Raw genomic sequence first — 21,213 nt, forward strand, 5'->3', positions numbered from 1 at the left:
TGTGTGTTCCATACTGTGTGTTCCATACTGTGTAGGTCATGTGTGTTCCATACTGTGTGTTCCATACTGTTTGTTCCATACTGTGTGTTCCATACTGTGTAGGTCATGTGTGTTCCATACTGTGTGTTCCATACTGTGTAGGTCATGTGTGTTCCATACTGTGTGTTCCATACTGTGTGTTCCATACTGTGTGTTCCATGCTGTGTGTTCCATACTGTGTGTTCCATACTGTGTGTTCCATACTGTGTTCCATACTGTGTGTTCCATACTGTGTGTTCCACACTGTGACTTTATCATCCTGAAATCCCTCTCACCCCTCTACCAGATATCCTCTCATCCCTCTACCAGATATCCTCTCATCCCTCTACCAGATATACTCTAATCCCCCTACCAGATATCCTCTCATCCCTCTACCAGATATCCTCTCATCCCTCTACTCTACCAGATATCCTCTCACCCCTCTACCAGATATCCTCTCATTCCTCTACCAGATATCCTCTCATCCCTCTACCAGATATCCTCTCATCCCTCTACCAGATATCCTCTCATCTCTCTACCAGATATCATCTCACCCCTCTACCAGATATCCTCTCATCCCTATACCAGATATCCTCTCATCCCTCTACCAGATATCCTCTCATCCCTCTACCAGCTATCCTCTCATCCCTCTACCAGATATCCTCTCATCCCTCTACCAGATATCCTCTCATCCCTCTACCAAATATCCTCTCATCCCTCTACCAGATATCCTCTCATCCCTCTACCAGATATCCTCTCATCCCTCTACCAGATATCCTCTCATCATCCTCACTGACAGTAATGACAAGCTACAGACTCAACCAGGGTCGATGGGACCTAGCGCACACACATGCACACACACAAGTCTGGATTGAAAGTGTTTGGTTATATTTACACAGACTACCACATCTGGAGCATGACCCTTATCCCTGTACTCCATGTCTGATTAAAATCAAAACTCAGGGATTGGAGAGAAGCACAAAACACACGCACGCACGCACGCACGCACACACACACACACACACACACACACACACACACACACACACACACACAGGCAGGCAGGCAGCATACCTGTGATCTGGGTCTCGATCTCACCCTGCATCTGCAGAGAGTCAACGAAGATGCTGCGGTTTCCTATGAAGCGAGAACAGGCCACTCCCCTGTACGGTTGGCAGAACCCCTCCTCATCAAAATCATCACTGACGAGAGAGAGAGAGAGAGAGAGAGAGAGAGAGAGAGAGAGAAAGAGAGAGAGAGAGAGAGAGAGAGAGAGAGAGAGAGAGTATACATTACAGTTATAATTATCACCACTAGAGGGAACCACACATTACACTATAACAGGGATGTGGCAGAAACACTCTCTCCTCTCTCAATTCAATTCAATTCAAGGGCTTTATTGGCATGGGAAACATGTGTTAACATTGCCAAAGCAAGTGAGGTAGACAACATACAAAGTGAATATATAAAGTGAAAAACAACAAAAATTAACAGTAAACATTACACATACAGAGGTTTCAAAACAGTAAAGACATTACAAATGTCATATTATATATATATATACGCTGTTTTAACAATGTACAAATGGTTAAAGGACACAAGATAAAATAAATAAGCATAAATATGGGTTGTATTTACAATGGTGTGTGTTCTTCACTGGTCGCCCTTTTATCGTGGCAACAGGTCACAAATCTTGCTGCTGTGATGGCACACTGTGGAATTTCACCCAGTAGATATGGGAGTTTTTCAAATTTGGATTTGTTTTCGAATTCTTTGTGGATCTGTGTAATCTGAGGGAAATATGTCTCTCTAATATGGTCATACATTGGGCAGGAGGTTCTCTCTCTCTCTCTCTCTCTCTCTTTCTCTCTCTCTCTCTCACTGTACTTCTCTTCATAGTGGAACAGAGAGTAGATTTCAGTCCTGTTCTAACATCTATCTAAGTTTCCAGTGTGCCAACTAAGAGAGCATAATGTCCTTCCCAGAGTAGTGATTTTATTTTATTTTATTAGGATATCTTTTAGTCCTCATTTGGACTAATCTTCCAAGAGTCCATAAACATTAAAATACAATTTATAATACGATCACATTTTCATATATAACACACTGTTACAAACAGACATAATACACTGACATATTGACCAGATAAAACAGTCTAAAAAGATAGATTGGTTCTTCATCTACCATAGTCCAGCACAACTTTCCTATGTATTGTATTTAAATGGTTTTAAAGTGTTATTTTAATTTCTTTATTGAAAGGTTTCTGGTTTACTCAGATAAATGATTCCATTTCTTTATTGCTCTAAATCAAAATGTTGATTTATTGTGTGCGTCATGCGTGCGTGTGTGTGTGTGGACTGTTTAACTATACTTGAGAGTATACACAAGAGTAGAACAGAAACAAACATTTGACCAACTGAGGACATTTTGTTAGTCCCCACAAGGTTACATGCTATTTCTAGGGGGTTTATGTTTAAGGTTAGAATTAGTGTTAGGGTTAGAATTAGGTTTAGTGTTAGGGTAAGGAGCTAGGGATAGTTTCAGGGTTAGGAGCGAGTTTTAGGTTTAAAGTTAGGTTTTTGGGTTAAGATTAGGGTTAAGGTTAGGGTATGAGTTGGGGTTAGGGGTTAGGCAAAATAGGATTTTGAATGGGACTGAACTTTCACAGATAAACTCACACACGATTCACACGACTCAAACGACACGACTCACACGACTCACATGCCACATGACTCACACGACACACACAACTCACACGACTCACACCCCTTACACGACACACACAACTCACACGACTCACACCCCTTACACGACACAAGACTCACACGACTCACAAGACTCACACGACTCAGAGACGTCTTCTCACTACGAGCTTATTCAGTCATGTGACTGAAGCCATGCCAAATGAAACCATATAAGTGCATATGACATCATGAGGCACACACATAACTATTATCATATTGTCACAATAAGCACCCGCTTCTTCATCCTGCTTCAAAACCACATGAACCACCCTGGAACATTATGGCTGAGTGGGGCAGATGACCTGGAACATTATGGCTGAGTGAGGTAGATACCATGGAACATTATGGCTGAGTGGGGCAGATGACCTGGAACATTATGGCTGAGTGAGGTAGATACCCTGGAAAATTATGGCTGAGTGGGACAGATGCCATGGAACATTATGGCTGAGTGGGGCAGATGCCCTGGAACATTATGGCTGAGTGAGGTAGATACCATGGAACATTATGGCTGAGTGGAGCAGATGCCCTGGAACATTATGGCTGAGTGAGGTAGATACCATGGAACATTATGGCTGAGTGGGGCAGATGACCTGGAACATTATGGCTGAGTGGGAGAGATGACCTGTAACATTATGGCTGAGTGGGAGAGATGACCTGTAACATTATGGCTGAGTGAGGTAGATACCATGGAATATTATGGCTGGGCGGAGCAGATGCCCTGGAGAGGACTCATATTACTCCAGGGGTACATACACCCTCGAGCACACACAAGCACACGCACACACACACACGCACATATACACACACACACACACACGCACGCACGCACGCACACACGCACGCACGCACGCACAGACAAACACACATATACACACACACTAACAGAGAACATCTAAGGGTAACCCTATCAGTGTCTGGGTTGGGGGCTGAGTGCTGCGGGCTGTGAGTCAGGGGTCAAAGGGGTCATTAACTCTGAGGAGAGCATTAAGTCTCAGAGGCCAAGATCACCTCTCTACACTGACTTTTAACCCCTAACCCCACCACATCCCCCCTGACTGCTGCAGAATGGGATTTCCAGACAGACTTACATACATGCAATGACGCAGGCATGCACACACACACACACAAACACAGGGCTCTGGTCTACATACTAGAGGTTCCAAGATTCCATAGGAAATACAATAACATTACATTTATATGCTTAAAACCCTTTCCTGCAGTCAAATGACCAAAGCACCCTCTAGTGTCCTCATGGGTGGAATATTATTCAAATTATTCATACTTTTCAACAATTATTAATTTTGTAATGTTGAAAATCCAGTGTTTATTTGTCAAACAGTATAGTTATATTTCAGTCTTTTGTGATGTATATAAAGTGTAATTGTAAGGGTTTTCCTGTGGTGAAGGAGAGGCGGACCAAAATGCAGCGTGGTGGTTATTCATGTTTTTAATAAAGACGATACATGAACAGACTAAACAAAACAAGAAAGTGAAAACCTAAACAGTCCTATCTGGTGCAAACACAGCGACAGGAACAATCACCCACAAACACACAGTGAAACCCAGGCTACCTAAGTATGATTCTCAATCAGAGACAACTAATGACACCTGCCTCTGATTGAGAACCATACTAGGCCGAAACATAGAAATACCCAAATCATAGAAAAACAAACATAGACTGCCCACCCAACTCACACCCTGACCATACTAAATGAATCCAAAACAAAGGAAATAAAGGTCAGAACGTGACAGTAATATTGGGATACAAACTCAAAATGTAATACATATCATCTCTATATATGACATGGTACAGGTGTCCCCTTTTTTTAAGCCTAAACCCATAACCATGTGTGTGAGGTGTATACTTGTGTGTGAGGTGTATACTACCAAGAAACACTCTGTGTGACCCTGATTTACCCCACTGCAGTAAAAGGTAACTGGATTATTGGCAGATTTTTTAAAACATGTTTTATTAATTTTGAAATCATGAAAAATATGAATAATATTCCACCCTTTGGTCATTTGACTGCAGGAAAAGGCTATACTGATAATCACAGGATGTTTGACTGACTGGGCTGCTACCATACATACAGACAGACAGACAGACGGACGGACGGACGGACGGACAGACAGACGCACGCACACACACACATATAATCTTTTGACAGAGAGTGTAGAGTCTGGAGTGTGTCCAGCAAGCTGTGGTGTGTTGTGTGTCACAGGGAACGGGACAGCACTGAGATGGCTAAATGACAAGGAATAGTACACAACAATGCTACCTCCAAGTCCCGGTCCGCATCATGAGCCAGCAGCAAATTACAACCCTGGTCTGTCCAAAAGACCTGCACAGACCAACATCCCTCGCCCAGCAACTCTGTCCCAGAAGGCTTTAGGTTAAAAAGCCATGTCCAGATCAGTCAAACAAAAAACGTATTTAAAAAAAAAACGTAGGTCCTAAGTCCACTAACCACCATCCGCCACAAAGCCTGTTCTCTGGAGGTGGTTCCTGTCTGTGTGTGCATGGTGAGAGGCTGAGGGCGTCACATGCTGGGAGGCCAAAAGGCCCAGTGAGTGTGGTTGCTATTTGGATAAACAGTGTGGATGTTCAGGCCTTTATGTTCCACACTAACAACACACTCTGTGAAGGGGGAATGTCTGTAGTAACAGTTTATAAAGGCTAATTACAGGAAAGACTTCTCCTTTAAACTGACTGTGAGCAGCAACCGACTGTGTTTGCCTAGGCTAAGCTTACATCTTGGGTCCTGTCAGAGAGAGAGAGAGGAGAGGAGAGAGAGATAGAGAGAGGGGGGAGAGGGAGAGGAGAGAGATATCGAGAGAGGGGGGAGAGGGAGAGGAGAGGAGAGAGAGAGAGAGAGAGGGGGGGAGAAGGAGAGGGAGAGGAGAGAAGAGGAGAGAGAGAGAGAGAGAGAGAGAGAGAGAGAGAGAGAGAGAGAGCAGAGGTAGTTATAACTACAGGCTAGAAACCCTGAGGTCTACACACACACACACACACACACACACACACCGTCTACTGGTCTTGTTGGCTTTAAACAGGTCTGGCCGTGTAAAGCCATAAAACAGTGACAGGAGGCTGTTTTACCGTTGGACCACTGATGTGTGTGTGTGTGTGTGTGTGTGTGTGTGTGTGTGTGTGTGTGTGTGTGCGTGAGCCTGCCTGCCCTTCGTTCCCAGTCATCCATGGGGGAGAGACACCAGAGAACATTAGGAAGATGGATCTCCCTGAAATCCAATCTGTTTTTACTATAAAGGTAAGACATCAGCCACACTGCTGCTAAAGCCTTGACCTCAGAGACAGGAGAGGGCCGAGGGGTCAGAGACAGGAGAGGGCCGAGGGGGCAGAGACAGGAGAGGGCCGAGGGGGAAGAGACAGGAGAGGGCCGAGGGGGCAGAGACAGGAGAGGGCCGAGGGGGCAGAGACAGACAGGACAGGGCTGAGGGGGCAGGGACAGGGCCGAGGGGGCAGAGACAGTTGAGGGCCGAGGGGGCAGAGACAGGACAGGGCCGAGGGCGCAGAGACAGGAGAGGGCCGAGGGGGCAGAGACAGGAGAGGGCCGAGGGGGCAGAGACAGGAGAGGGCCGAGGGGGCAGAGACAGGAGAGGGCCGAGGGGGTAGAGACAGGAGAGGGCCGAGGGGGTAGAGACAGGAGAGGGCCGAGGGGGCAGAGACAGGAGAGGGCCGAGACAGGAAAGGGTCGAGGGGGCAGAGACAGGAGAGGGCCGAGGGGGTAGAGACAGGACAGGGGGGGCAGAGATTGTGGGCTCTGACTGTTGACAAACGTACAAAAGTCAACTCCATCTGTGTGTTAGCTCATCCTATTCAAGGCCATTCTGTTTTCTTTTCTGGAAAAACTACATCTAAAGGAGGAAAGTTGATAAAGGTGTGTGAAGACATGAGGTATGATGTTTCAGACCACATTTTCGACTCACAAAAGAGTCAGAGACTTTACTGGTTGTACTGGTCAGTGAATCAGTCCACCTAGAATAAAATAAACTTCTGGTTTGACTGCTGCGGAGTTGTATTTTATCATTCTATTGGAATCTGTAAATGCACATACAGCCTTGTAAATGCTTTCCACAGCCCCTAAAACACAGGGAGTCCTGAGCCTATGGAGATGTCAATGTTATGTTGCACGCTCAACACAGAGGAGCAAGGCTAATGGATTTGGTTCTCCAAAGCTAACGGAGGCAACTCAGCGCCTCTGGAGGCCAATAAACATCCCTCAAATTCCCCAAAACCTCATTCCCTCTCTTCCTCTCTATCCTGTAGATCCAACCGTTCCCTCTCTTCTTCTCTCTTCTGTAGTTTCCTGGCATTCCTTACACTGAGGAATCCTCTTCCTAGCAGGCTTGTCAATAAGACCGTCAGAGATTTGGGAGCAGACCGGATTGAATGTGGGATATGAACTCTAAACTAGGCTTCTCTACATTCTATATACAGTATCTAACCCTAACCCTAACCCCTCGACCCTCAGCCACACTGCTGCTAAAGCCTTGACCTCAGAGACAGGAGAGGGCCGAGGGGTCAGAGACAGGAGAGGGCCGAGGGGGCAGAGACAGGAGAGGGCCGAGGGGGAAGAGACAGGAGAGGGCCGAGGGGGCAGAGACAGGAGAGGGCCGAGGGGGCAGAGACAGACAGGACAGGGCTGAGGGGGCAGGGACAGGGCCGAGGGGGCAGAGACAGTTGAGGGCCGAGGGGGCAGAGACAGGACAGGGCCGAGGGCGCAGAGACAGGAGAGGGCCGAGGGGGCAGAGACAGGAGAGGGCCGAGGGGGCAGAGACAGGAGAGGGCCGAGGGGGCAGAGACAGGAGAGGGCCGAGGGGGTAGAGACAGGAGAGGGCCGAGGGGGTAGAGACAGGAGAGGGCCGAGGGGGCAGAGACAGGAGAGGGCCGAGACAGGAAAGGGTCGAGGGGGCAGAGACAGGAGAGGGCCGAGGGGGTAGAGACAGGACAGGGGGGGCAGAGATTGTGGGCTCTGACTGTTGACAAACGTACAAAAGTCAACTCCATCTGTGTGTTAGCTCATCCTATTCAAGGCCATTCTGTTTTCTTTTCTGGAAAAACTACATCTAAAGGAGGAAAGTTGATAAAGGTGTGTGAAGACATGAGGTATGATGTTTCAGACCACATTTTCGACTCACAAAAGAGTCAGAGACTTTACTGGTTGTACTGGTCAGTGAATCAGTCCACCTAGAATAAAATAAACTTCTGGTTTGACTGCTGCGGAGTTGTATTTTATCATTCTATTGGAATCTGTAAATGCACATACAGCCTTGTAAATGCTTTCCACAGCCCCTAAAACACAGGGAGTCCTGAGCCTATGGAGATGTCAATGTTATGTTGCACGCTCAACACAGAGGAGCAAGGCTAATGGATTTGGTTCTCCAAAGCTAACGGAGGCAACTCAGCGCCTCTGGAGGCCAATAAACATCCCTCAAATTCCCCAAAACCTCATTCCCTCTCTTCCTCTCTATCCTGTAGATCCAACCGTTCCCTCTCTTCTTCTCTCTTCTGTAGTTTCCTGGCATTCCTTACACTGAGGAATCCTCTTCCTAGCAGGCTTGTCAATAAGACCGTCAGAGATTTGGGAGCAGACCGGATTGAATGTGGGATATGAACTCTAAACTAGGCTTCTCTACATTCTATATACAGTATCTAACCCTGGTTCTGATGACCGTACTGGGGCGCTGACATGATTCCCTCTTAGTGAGCATTAGACTCATGCAGTAATAGGATGGGACACAGGGACCTTGTGGGAACACAAAGGCAGGGCATCAAAACTGAAACTCTATTTACCGGCAGACATATCGGCTGTTTTCATATCGTCTTTGGTATTAATCTTCCCAATCCATTTATTGGACACTTACAATGAGTGTACAAAACATTAGGAACACCTACTCTTTCCATGACATAGACCAGGGGTACTCAAGTACAATTTGAGAAGGTCTGGTCACACACATTTCCTAGGTGACAAGAGTCCAGACAGAGAATGACATTTATCAGCATAGAAACAAACCCCCAACCAAACTGTTCACACCCCTCTTGTTGTCAGAGAGAACTTTTTGCTGTTTTAAAGCAAATCTCCTGCTAATCTACGCATTCTTCCATGTCTTATGTGTGTTCATATGACACCAGGGTCCGAAGCCTGACCGAGTAAAGAAACAATATATACACAGTAACAGTCATTCCAGGGTTTTTCTTTATTTTTACTATTTTCTACATTGTAGAATAATAGTGAAGACATCAAAACCACAAAATAAGACATACGGAATCATGTAGTAACCAAAAAAGTGTTTAACAAATCAAAATATATTTGACATTTGAGATTCTTCAAGTAGCCACCATTTGCCTTGATGACAGCTTTGCACACTATTGGCATTCTCTCAACCAACTTCATGAGGTCACCTGGAATGCATTTCAATTAACAGGTGTGCCTTGTTAAAAGTTCATTTGTGGAATTTCTTCCTTCTTCCTTGAGCCAATCAGTTGTTTTGTGACAAGGTAGGGGAGGTATACAGAAGATATACAGACCTATTTGGTAAAATACCAAGTCCATATTATGGAAAGAACAGCTCAAACAAGCAAAGAGAAACAACAGTCCATCATTACTTTAAGACATGAAGGTCAGTCAATACGGAACATTTCAAGAACTTTGAAAGTTTCTTCAAGTGCAGTTGCAAAACCCATCAAGCGCTATGATGAAACTGGCTCTCATGAGGACAGCCACAGGAAAGGAAGACCCAGAGTTACCTCTGCTGCAGAGGATACGTTCATTAGAGTTAACTGCAACTCAGATTGCAGCCCAAATAAATGCTTCACAGAGTTAAAGTAAGAGACACATCTCAACATTAACTGTTCAGAGGAGACTGAGTGAATCAGGCCTTCTTGGTCAAATTGCTGCAAAGAAACTACTACTAAAGGTCACCAATAAAAAGAAGAGACTTGCTTTGGTCAAGTAACACGAGCAATGCACATTAGACCGGTGGAAATCTGTCCTTTGGTCTGATTAGTCCAAATGAAGCATGGAGGAGGAGGTGTGATGGTATGGGGTGCTTTGCTGGTGACACTGTCTGGGATTTAGAATTCAAGGAACACTTAATCAACATGGCTACCACAGCATTCTGCAGCGATACACCATCCCATCTAATTTGCGTTTAGTGAGACTATAATTTGTTTTTCAACAGGACAGAAGGGGTTCCCACATATTCTGAGCACTTTTGCTGCTTTTCCTGTGTAAGGGCTATTTTACCAAGAAGGAGAACGGTGGAGTGCTGCATCAGATGACCTGGCCTCCACATTCACCCAACCTCAACCCAATTGAGATGGTTTGGGATGAGTTGGACCGTGGAGTGAAGGAAAAGCAGCAAAAGTGCTCAGCATATGTGGCATATGTGGGAACCCCCTCAGGAAGCTGGTTCAGAGAATGCCAAAGCATGCAAAGCTGTCATCAAGGTTAAGGGTGGCTACTTTGAAGAATTTCTTAAACACTTTTTTGGTTACCACATGATTCCATATGTGTTATTTCATAGTTGTCAAGTTCTGACCTTAGTTCCTTTATTATGTCTTTGTTTTAGTTTGGTCAGGGCGTGAGTTGGGGTGGGTAGTCTATGCTCTTTTTTCTTTGTTGTGTTTATGTGTTTGGCCTGATATGGTTCTCAATCAGAGGCAGGTGTTGTTCGTTGTCTCTGATTGAGAATCATACTTAGGTAGCCTGTTTTCCCCATTTTAGTTGTGGGTGATTATTTTCTGTTTAGTGTTTTTCGTCACCTTACAGGACTGTTCGTTTGTCATTTGTTGTTTTTGTTCAGTGTTCAGTTGTTTTATTAAAAATATGAACACTTACCACGCTGTGCTTTGGTCCTCCTCTCCTTCCACCGAAGACAACCGTTACAGAATCACCCACCACAACCGGACCAAGCAGCGTTGTAACCAGGAGCAGAGGGTTCTGGACTCCTGGACATGGGAGGAGATTTTGGACAGAAAGGGACCCTGGGCACAGGCTGGGGAATATCGCCCCCGGGAAGAGCTGGAGGCAGCCAAAGCCGAGTGGCGACATTATGAGGAGCTAGCACGGCAGCGCAACAGGGACGAGAGGCAGCCCCAAAAATTCCTTGGGGGGAGCACACGGGGAGTGTGGCTAAGTCAGGTAGGAGACCTGAGCCAACTCCCCGTGCTTACCGTGGAGAGAGGTGGACCGGGCAGGCACCGTGTTATGCCGTGAGGCGCACGGTGTCCCCAGTGCGCAGGCATAGCCCGGTGCGCTACATCGCAGCTCCTCGTATCGGCCGGGCTAGAGTGGGCATCGAGCCAGGTGCTATGAAGCCGGCTCAGTGCATCTGGTCTCCAGTGCGTCTCCTCGGCCCGGGGTATATGGCACCAGCCCTACGCACGGTGTCCCCGGTTCACCAGCACAGCCCAGTGCGGTCTGTTCCACCCCCCCGCACTGGCCGGGCTACGGGGAGTATCTAGCCAGGACAGGTTGTACAGGCTCGGTGCTCGAGACCTCCAGTGCGCCTCCACGGTCCGGTCCATCCGGTTTCTCCTCCACGCACCAGGCCTCCGGTGGCAGCCCCACGCACCAGGCTGTCTCTCCGTCTCCTCCCTCCAGGTGCTCCCGCCTGTCCAGCGCTTCCAGAGTCTTCCCCCTGTCCAGCACTTCCAGAGTCTTCCTCCTGTCCTGAGCTTCCAGAGCCGCCCGTCTGTCCTGAGCTGCCAGAGCCGCCCGTCTGTCCTAAGCTGCCAGAGCCGCCCGTCTGTCCTGAGCTGCCAGAGCCGCCCGTCTGTCCTGAGCTGCCAGAGCCGCCCGTCTGTCCTGAGCTGCCAGAGCCGCCCGCCAGTCAGGAGCTGCCAGTGCCGCTTGTCAGTCAGGAGCCGCCCTTCACTCCGGTGCTGCCGGAATCGCCCTTCACTCCGGAGCTGCCGGAATCGCCCTTCACTCCGGCGCTGCCGGAACACTTACTTATGAACGCTTACCACGCTGCGCTTTGTTCCTCCTCTCCTTCCACCGAAGACAACCGTTACAGTAGTTTTGATGTCTTCACTATTATTCTACAATGTAGAAAATACTAAAAATAAAGAAAAACCCTTGAATGTGTAGGTGTGTCCAAACTTTTGACTGGTACTATATATATATATGGACCTGCGGTCCGGATCCGCCAGTTGAGTATGGGAGACATAGACTGACCAGGTGAATCCAGGTGAAAGCTATGATCCCTTATTGATGTAATTGTAATCAGGGTAGATGAAGGGGAGGAGAAAGGTTTAATAAAGATTTTCAAGCCTTGAGACAATTGAGACATGGATTGTGTATGTGTTCCATTCAAACGGTGAATGGGCAAGACAAAATATTTAAGTGTCTTTGAACGGGGTATGGTAGTAGGTGCCAGGATCTCCGGTTTTAGTGTGTCAAGAACTGCAACACTGCTAGGTTTTTCACGCTAAAAGTTTCAGGACATCCAGCCAACTTGACACAACAGTGGGAAGCATTGGAGTCAACAAGGGCAAGCATCTCAGTGGAAAGCTTTCAACACCTTGTAGTCCATAGCCGACAAATTGAGGTTGTTCTGAGGGAAAAAGGGAGTGCAACTCAATATTAGGAAGGAGATCCTAATATGTTGTACCCACAGTGTAGATCTCTTTAAAGCTGCAATTCATTAACTCTTTGCTAATTCTTTTGATTTACATTGAAGTTGAGATGTTTTTACCACACATGCACGCACGCACGCACGCACGCACGCACGCACGCACGCACACACACACACACACACACACACACACACACACACACACACACACACACACACACACACACACACACACACACACACACACACACACACACACACACACACACACACACACACACACACACAGGGGAGAGGAGATGGACGGCTGAGGCCTGGTTCTATCTTGATGCTTCTGATGGTGTTGACAGACAAGGATATGAGCTGTCACCACTGTTTACTCACAGGTGTTTACGTCTGGTTTGGAGACGTCTCTGCCTTGTTAGTGGAGGATCTGTTTCTCTCTATCCACAGGAAGTCTTCTAGAGGGGGATCCTCTCTAAGCCTCTCTTCTTTTCTCTTTTCTTCTGCTCCTCTGCTCTCCTCTCCTTTCCAAACCTCTGCTCTGCTCTCCTCTCCAAACCTCTCATCTCATCTCCAAACCTCTGCTCTGCTCTCCTCTCATCTCCAAACCTCTCCTCTCATCTACTCTCCAAACCTCTCATCTCATCGTCAAACCTCTCCTATCATCTACTCTCCAAACCTCTCCTCTCATCTACTCTCCAAACCTCTCCTCTCATCTACTCTTCAAACCTCTCCTCTCCTCTCATCTCATCTTCAAACCTCTCCTCTTATCTACTCTCCAAACCTCTCCTTTGTAAACCTTTCCAAACCTCTCTTCTCCAAACCTCTCCTCTCCAAACCTTTCCTCTCTCTGAACCTCTCCTCTACACTCATCTCCAAACCTCTCCTCTACTCTCCTCTACAAACCTCTACAAGTATCTCCAAGCCTCTCAAAGCCCCAAGTGAAAGAACCACTGAGCGAGAGAGAGAGAAAGGACAATCGAGACGACTCTTCTCGAGTAAATGGGTTTCCAACTCAAAACAAAGCTTTTAAGGTTTGAGAAGAAGATCGAGACACAGAAAAACAGCTCTGTTTATCATTATCGTCCACTTTGAGATTGTGTGCATTCCTCTTATCTTCATGCAATATGTTTTTATGTCCAGTCTTTTATTTTTCGGTGCAATAAACAATAAAAAAAAAACATTGCATGTGTACAGCTACAGTGTTGTTGTGAGCCTACATTAAACAAGATAAGCCAGAGAGACGTGAGTGTCAAACCCCATGAAGACATCTGAACTGCATGTGTGGGTGCCTGGGTAATGATACCTCAGTGACAATGGAAACAAAATGGCCGCCAGCGGCTGGGGTCGGCCGGGTCTGTGGGTCCCAGTGGCGCGTGACCACATAGAGAACGGATAGAGAACAGGGCCACTGAGGGACTTCATTAGAACACAATGGAGAAAGGACCCCTCATGAGTCCTCATGTTACCCTGAGTGGAACAATACAGGCCTCTGTCACAGAGCAGGGGAGCAGGGGACAGAGAGAAAAAAGGACTTAGTGCTGCTATTCTCTCAGAGAGAGAGGTAAGAGGAAGCAGGGAGAAAAGGAGTGAGAGGATAGGGACAGAAAATAGATGCCAGTGAAAGTGATGGACATGTCCCTCAACATTACAGTAGTCGTCACAGCAGGTATGGGGATAGTATTATGCCCATCAGATCAGGTAAGACTAGTGCTTCCTCAGGGACAGGAAAGGATTAGGATGTGGAGAGAGACAGAGACCCACCCCAATCCCATCACTCTTCACTGTGACCTCTGACCACTGTGACATCACATCCCGGTTGGAGGAATCAGCAAGGAACAAGATGCAGATCTGCAACAGAATCCGCCAACCTGGAATTCTTTAGCTGAGATTTTAGAAAATAAAACAATGTTGGGAAAAGTTTTGAGAGAGTCAGAGGGGAAGTCAAAAGAGCTGCATCCACAAATCCTGGTCGTGTTTACAGACGCTCAGCTCACTGATTTACTAAACACAAGGAGCTGAGGGTCAGACTGGTAGGAGTCCATTACAACTCAGAGAGAGAGGGAGGAAGGGAGAGAGGAAGAGAGTGAGAGAGAGTGTGTGTGTGTGTGTGTGTGAGAGAGAGAGAGAGAGAAACGGAGAGAGAGAGAAAGAGAGAGGAAAAAGAGAGGTACTTCAAGAAAACAGTGTTATTTTTTGTTGTCTCCTATGACCCATTATGTATACAGATCCCTCAAAAACAAACAGAGCTGGCAGAGAGAAGCAGGGAGGATGTAAGATAGATAAATATGAGAGAGTGGAAGAAAAGGAGGGCGGGCTGGAAAAGATTCCCTCCAGACGGTGTGGTAGACTAGAGCGCTAGCCTCTCAAACAAACACCGTTGTTAGGGCTCATCATGAAGGGCCCTAGGTCTGCCAGGCCAAACCAACCGCCTGCTTCTCCTTCCAACCCACTCTCCCTGTCCTTTAGCTAGGAACCAAAACATCACATAGAAACTGTTGTGGAGTAATAACAGGAAAAGTAGGAACAATTATAAACAAGAAGAGGAAGAAAGGAATCGCTGAGAGCAACCAAGGTACTGTAAGAATGACAGCTATTCAACTGGTTGATTTACACCCCAATGTGTAGTAGATCACAGATCACAGACAAAAGACGTGTACATACAGGAACCTGAGAACACATGTTTGGCTCGACAAGGTGGTGAAGCGGGTACTTAGAGAACAAGAAGACGCATGTTAAACATGAAGCAGGACTTCTTTGGGTAGAGGAGTTCATCCTTAACAAGAGCCATTAGCAGTCACTCACTCAAGGCATAGATCACAGGGAAGGAAAACACTGTCGCACCGTATCAGCCTTGGAGCGGTCCGTCTGTATAAATCATCCCCTTTCTACCAAATTGTCTATCGGAGAAAGAGAAAGGCCTTTCCTGGGGTCTAAGAGAGTAACTGTCTTTCATGGACCGAAACAGTTGTGTCTGGGTCGTCCTGCAGTAGAACTTTTACCTTAAGGTTTGCCTATGAGGGAGAAAGAAAGGTTCGCTAAATGAGCAGAATATTAACCTTCATCATTAAAAGAAAAGACAGAAATCTAAAAATAGTCCATGAGTAAAGAGTGTCCATACAGGGTTGTAGAAGCAGCGTTGCTCAGACACAGACACAGGAGGAGGCTTGTAGGGCTGAGGCTGCTGCTCCAACAGAGTCCAGAGGATTCAGTAGTGATCACCCAATAAAAGTGAATTTACAGGCCACCCGTCCTCTTAAAGCAAATGGGAGTAAGGCATCATTCACCCTGAAAACAGGGCAGAGAAAGAACCCCTCAGAGCTTTCATTCATATTTACAGTTATTGCTCTCAGAACGCGTGTCTGCCCTTCTGTGTTGTTCAAATGGAAAACTCTGTTCAAGGCCTTGGCAAAAACTCAAGGGGGGTAAATGGAGAGGGAGGGAGGGAGGGAGAAAGGGGGAGGGAGGGAGAAAGGGGGAGGGAGGATAAGAGGGGAGACTGGGGCTGGCCTGAAGGACACTTTGGGGCCTGAGGTTTAGCTAAGTTAAACAATCTTGTCTGCTCTGTCCCTACGTAACCAAACTAGAGGCTAGCTTAAGTCTACAGAACACATCCTATCTGAATTAACGTGGATCACGACTGAATACATCTCTGTTTATCTGAACATCTGGAGAAAATAAACCAAACCGCAGACATCTAATGTATCCTCTTCATTCATGGGTACAACCTCAATAACCCAGTGATGTGAAAGTATTATAATGCAGTAACATGAAGGCGTGACAACGAGAAAAATAAAACAGATGATCTCAGAGTCCACAGCACTATAGCTCAGCATTGAATCAGTTGTCACAACCTCGCTTGTGTCTCTGATGTTAAATCATAAATCTAAATCCTTTCTCCTTATCTTTCTTTCTTTCACTCTTGCTCTCAGGTCTGTCATCCGATCCCTCTAATATTGTAATTTTTGAAATAATTTATTAGACACTCTTATTCAGTGCGACTTACAGTGTTGAGTGACGTGCATACATTTTTGTAAGGCAACAGGTGGAGAGTCTTTGTGTTGTAGTCTAATAGATTTAGCCCCAGGTGGGAGCAGGAGCCCACAGATAAGCCGATGCCTGGCCCAGAGTCAGGGCATCATGTCTGACCTGGGCCCCTGTGTCAGTATACACACTCAGCTGTGGGTTCACTGCATTCACCATTTACAGTGTAGAGGGTACCATCTTTGCCCTCCTGTTGTTTTGTACCCCTTTCGAGTCAGAGTACACTACCTTTGCCCCTGCCTCTGTCCTACATGACAAAGCATTGCATTGTGTTCAGACAGACCTCTAGTGAACAGATCTATTCAACTATTTCCAGATGTTTTAGAATACCAAAACATCCCGTTTGTTAATGCAACAAAATTAGAGCAACAAAGACATGATGACCATGGAAATCCATGCCACAACCTTTAGTACGGAGAGATGTCAGCTAGTCAACAGGGCTCTGAATTAGAACCTTAGAAGGACCTTCCACTGTGACAGTTCTGTTACCCCACTCTAGGACACATCCAGACGGGCTCTTTACTACAACCAGTGGAGCTGTTTCCTACAATAGTTCTGTTACACCACTCTAGGACACATCCAGACGGGCTCTTTACTACAACCAGTGGAGCTGTTTCCTACAATAGTTATGTTACACCACTCTAGGACACATCCAGACGGGCTCTTTACTACAACCAGTGGAGCTGTTTCCTACAATAGTTCTGTTACACCACTCTAGGACACATCCAGACGGGCTCTTTACTACAACCAGTGGAGCTGTTTCCTACAATAGTTATGTTACACCACTCTAGGACACATCCAGACGGGCTCTTTACTACAACCAGTGGAGCTGTTTCCTACAATAGTTCTGTTACACCACTCTAGGACACATCCAGACTGGTTCTTTACTACAACCAGTGGAGCTGTTTCCTACAATAGTTCTGTTACACCACTCTAGGACACATCCAGACGGGCTCTTTACTACAACCAGTGGAGCTGTTTCCTACAATAGTTCTGTTACACCACTCTAGGACACATCCAGACGGGCTCTTTACTACAACCAGTGGAGCTGTTTCCTACAATAGTTCTGTTACACCACTCTAGGACACATCCAGACGGGCTCTTTACTACAACCAGTGGAGCTGTTTCTGTAGTGGCAAATCGGTTCAAATATGACACAACCAAGAACTTTGTGAAAATCAATATAGACTTTTAATACAACAGTATCATAAGCCGGAGCGGTCCGCGGAACACACCCCCTTTCCAGAGCTCTCACTCTTCATTTTATACCCACACATACATCATCAGTTCATCCCCCAATGCAACTACAGTTACATTCCAATCCGTGCATCCTGCTTGTTCAGCCCAGTAACGCCCACATCTGCTTTCCGTCAGATTATCATGATGACAAGACCCTTGCTTTGATCTAAAGATAATATACCTCCCCCTTTCCTGTGGCCTGTGTTTAGACCCTGTAATTAACCCCATGTGTCCCTTTTGTATGTGTCCTTTATCTCTAGTTTTTAGTGTGTTCAGCTGCCCTGGTCACCTTCTCTTCATATTGTTGTCTAAGATCAAACAGACTTGTGTGTCTCCCCTGTGATGTGATTGATGCCTGTAATCCATCAGTTGGTCCTTTGGCTGACCCCCTCCTTTGTCTATCTCTCTGATCTTTGTATGTCCAGTTGCCCTAGGCATATATGTGTCTGCATTTTAAGTGTTTTTCAGCTGTCCCATACTCCCATGGCCTTTATCTACTTCCTGCCCTATACAATAGACAATGCATTTTACCAGAACAAGAAATGAACCCATAAGTGTATCTTTCTCTTGTGTTACCAAAATCATGTATATAATTTCTCCCACATAACCAATTTCTCCCACATAACCCCCCTCTGGTGCTTTAATAAGCACCAAAAAACTTAAAAGGACATATACTGATCAGAATATCAACAATTGATTAACAAAAATAAAGCTCCCTAATTAACTAGACCAAACATCTCTAGTATTTCATAAGAGTAAAAGATCTAGTTAGAAACAATAAAAGAACACCTAACTTAGACCAAACATCTCTAGTATTTACTACGGAAATGACCCTTTTTGTGGATATGCATCAGTTGACTTTCTTATGAATTTGGAATGACAGCATAACTGTCCATTTTCATCAGTATAGTGGCCTGGCCTACCCGGCACAGGATCAACTATCACCGGAGTGTCAGCTCTACTTACAAACATCTGTTTAACCGTTGTCTGAATCACAAGTGATTTCACCCAGGGTAAAACACAACAAAATACAATACCCAGAGCCAATAACCCCCCTTCCAGCATAAAGGCCGTCCTAGCAAACATGGCTCCCCATTTCCCCAATGCTAAGTCCAACCAATCCCAAACATGAGAGTCCACCCCAGCATTTTTCTTAACCTTTTCTCTTAACCCTTTAAGTTTAGCCATAGCGATTGCAAGGGATCCATTAGGCACAGTGTTATTGGGAATAAAGGTGCAACAATCATCCCCGAACATAACAAACTCCACCCTTCTCTGCAAAAAGCCAATTGAGAGCCTGTCTATTTTGGCAAGACATTTTACTGGTATCCTGTACCTGTTCCCCCAACGCCGTTAAAGCCGAGTCAGTATAGTTAATGAATCTCTGTTGGTTATAGTATATGTAATTAATCCACTCTAAGTTCTTATTTGATGTTATCCACAAAAATTAAGATTCAAATCCAGATTTAACTTCATCTCTTGCCTTGAACTCCCGAGGTACCCCTCTAGGCTGTCCAATTGCATCAAAGTATACCTCAGTGTCTTTCTCATACGCCCTCTTAACTCAACCATTATTAAATCACCCCATGATGACTACCTGTTGAATTGCTCTAACTAAGGTACAAAGACCCGTCCATCCATCTGGCAGTACATTCAACAGTTTGTCATTCCCACACATCCAGAAACTATCCGCAATACTTCTGTCCTGATTTTTTAGCATAATAAGAGATGGCGCAACCTGAGTTATTTTACCACACAACCCTTTTCTATTCGTCACCAACCCTTTATCTTTATTCCTACGAACCCCTGCAGTCTCTAGTACCCAAATAGTATCACATTCTACAGTGGTGTTTCCTACACCAATTCCTTCGGTGTTATGGCTGTAAAAACATTCATATTTTCCCTTAACCACAGTACTTCTGTCTAATTGAGGTCCATTTAATTCAGTTTTAATGTCATAGGCAGCACAATCCTTGTCTCCTAATCCAGTCTCGTTTAACATGGTTCTGCCTCTAGTGTGCTCCCTCGAGCAATCCTACATTCTATGTCACACAAGGGAATGTAGTATTTTCTCTGAATATTGAACATTTTACATTTAACACATTCTTCAAATGATGCAGGTTCAGGTACTATCAAAAGATGGGAAGGTGATTTTCTACACAAAATACAATTGTCCATTCTATGTTTATTTCTGCTGTATACTTAGCCCATTCGTACCACTCATTCTTCACTATTCATTTCATGTGGTGTCCTTGAGTGGTTCAGAGTCTGGTATGTCTGTGTCTGTCATCTTTGCAATGTTCTTATCTTGAGGTAGGTCATTAAAGTTAGTCAAAAAGTTCAAAATGTCAGTAAAGAACCCTCCTGGTTCTGATGCTTTCTAGCTACCGCAGGCTCTTCCTGTTTAGGTATTGGCGTAAGACCAATTCTGAATGACTGAGGAACTACTCCCTTCAGCCAATCTTGTTCTCATTATTTCACCTATTAATTCTTCACCTTCAACTGGTTCAATCTGATTCATGGTGAGCACCCACTCGTCTACTTCTTTGGTTAACGTCAGGTCACATCCTTTTGAGTCCCAAATGACTTCTCTCTTCGTTCGATGATATGTCCATCCACCGAATGCAATCTCCGGTAAGGGTTTGATCCTTTTGTCTTCTCTTCTTCTGTTTCAGTTATATGTTGAGGTGGGACAGAGATTCTAACCTTGTCAGTCTTTTTAGATTGTTTGACTGGTTCCTCTCTTCTCTTCCTGTTTCCACCCTACATCTTGATTGTGCGTGAGTCTGTTGTTGCTATTCTAGCGTTCACTGTTACTTCTGTTATGTCAATATCATTGTTCTTCTATGGGTCTAACTTCAATTGTTCATTATGGAGACAATTCAAGAGCTGAAAAGTCAATTTTGGGGAAATCCCCATTTTCTTCAGCTTGCTGGACTTTTCCTCCTCTTTGCGGGGTCTCTCCTTCTGTTCCTGTGAGGCCTCTCCTCCTCTGTCTTCCCCTGAGGCTCCCTCCTCAGGCCGGACTGTGCTTCCATCTGGAAGGTGACCATTTCAGGGAAGAGATGTTCACATTCTTTAGGCGATACCTCGGGGTCCCGCTGTAGAAGGCTTCCGTCAACAGAGTCTGCCCCAACAAGTATATCATCAGGAGTGGCAGACATGTTACCCCCTCCCACTTCTGGGCTTTCTGGCCATACTGGAGGAAACTTTGGTTGTTTGTCTCTTTTCTTTTCAGGCTCTTTTTCCCTGGTTCGTTCTTCTGAGTATGTTAGCCGATGCACTCGTTGTATCTGGTCTGCCATTTTCTTGATTCCTCCCCGGCGCTTTGATCGATTCCGCTGCTCCTGCTCCCTCCGGGGTCCCTTCTGGTGAATCAGCATCCTCTGTGTCCTCATCTCTGTATGGTTGTGTCCTTCTCTCCGTCGGGACTCGGGTGCAGTGGTTTAGATGATACCACGTCTTGCTTCCTTTCACTTGGACGGCCGTGTTTGTGGCTGTTGCCACCTCGTAGGGTCCTTCCCTCCTCGGCTGATCCCACTTCCTTCGGAACACTCAAACG

The 21,213-nt window shown here is 45.9% G+C and overlaps 1 protein-coding gene across 1 annotated transcript in view; it reads right to left on the reverse strand.

Moving 5' to 3' along the window:
- The window catches only part of ror1 (receptor tyrosine kinase-like orphan receptor 1), a 288,092-nt gene that overhangs the window by 41,466 nt on the left and 225,413 nt on the right, over positions 1-21,213 (reverse strand). The window contains exon 5 of the mRNA XM_036978628.2: positions 1,093-1,220. Within this exon, the coding sequence (XP_036834523.2) occupies positions 1,093-1,220 (128 nt within the window). The remainder of the gene's footprint in view (positions 1-1,092; positions 1,221-21,213) is intronic.

The sequence above is a fragment of the Oncorhynchus mykiss genome, chromosome 5 (genome assembly GCF_057628025.1).
Source record: "Oncorhynchus mykiss isolate SJ-2025 chromosome 5, ASM5762802v1, whole genome shotgun sequence".
Taxonomy (NCBI): domain Eukaryota; kingdom Metazoa; phylum Chordata; class Actinopteri; order Salmoniformes; family Salmonidae; genus Oncorhynchus; species Oncorhynchus mykiss.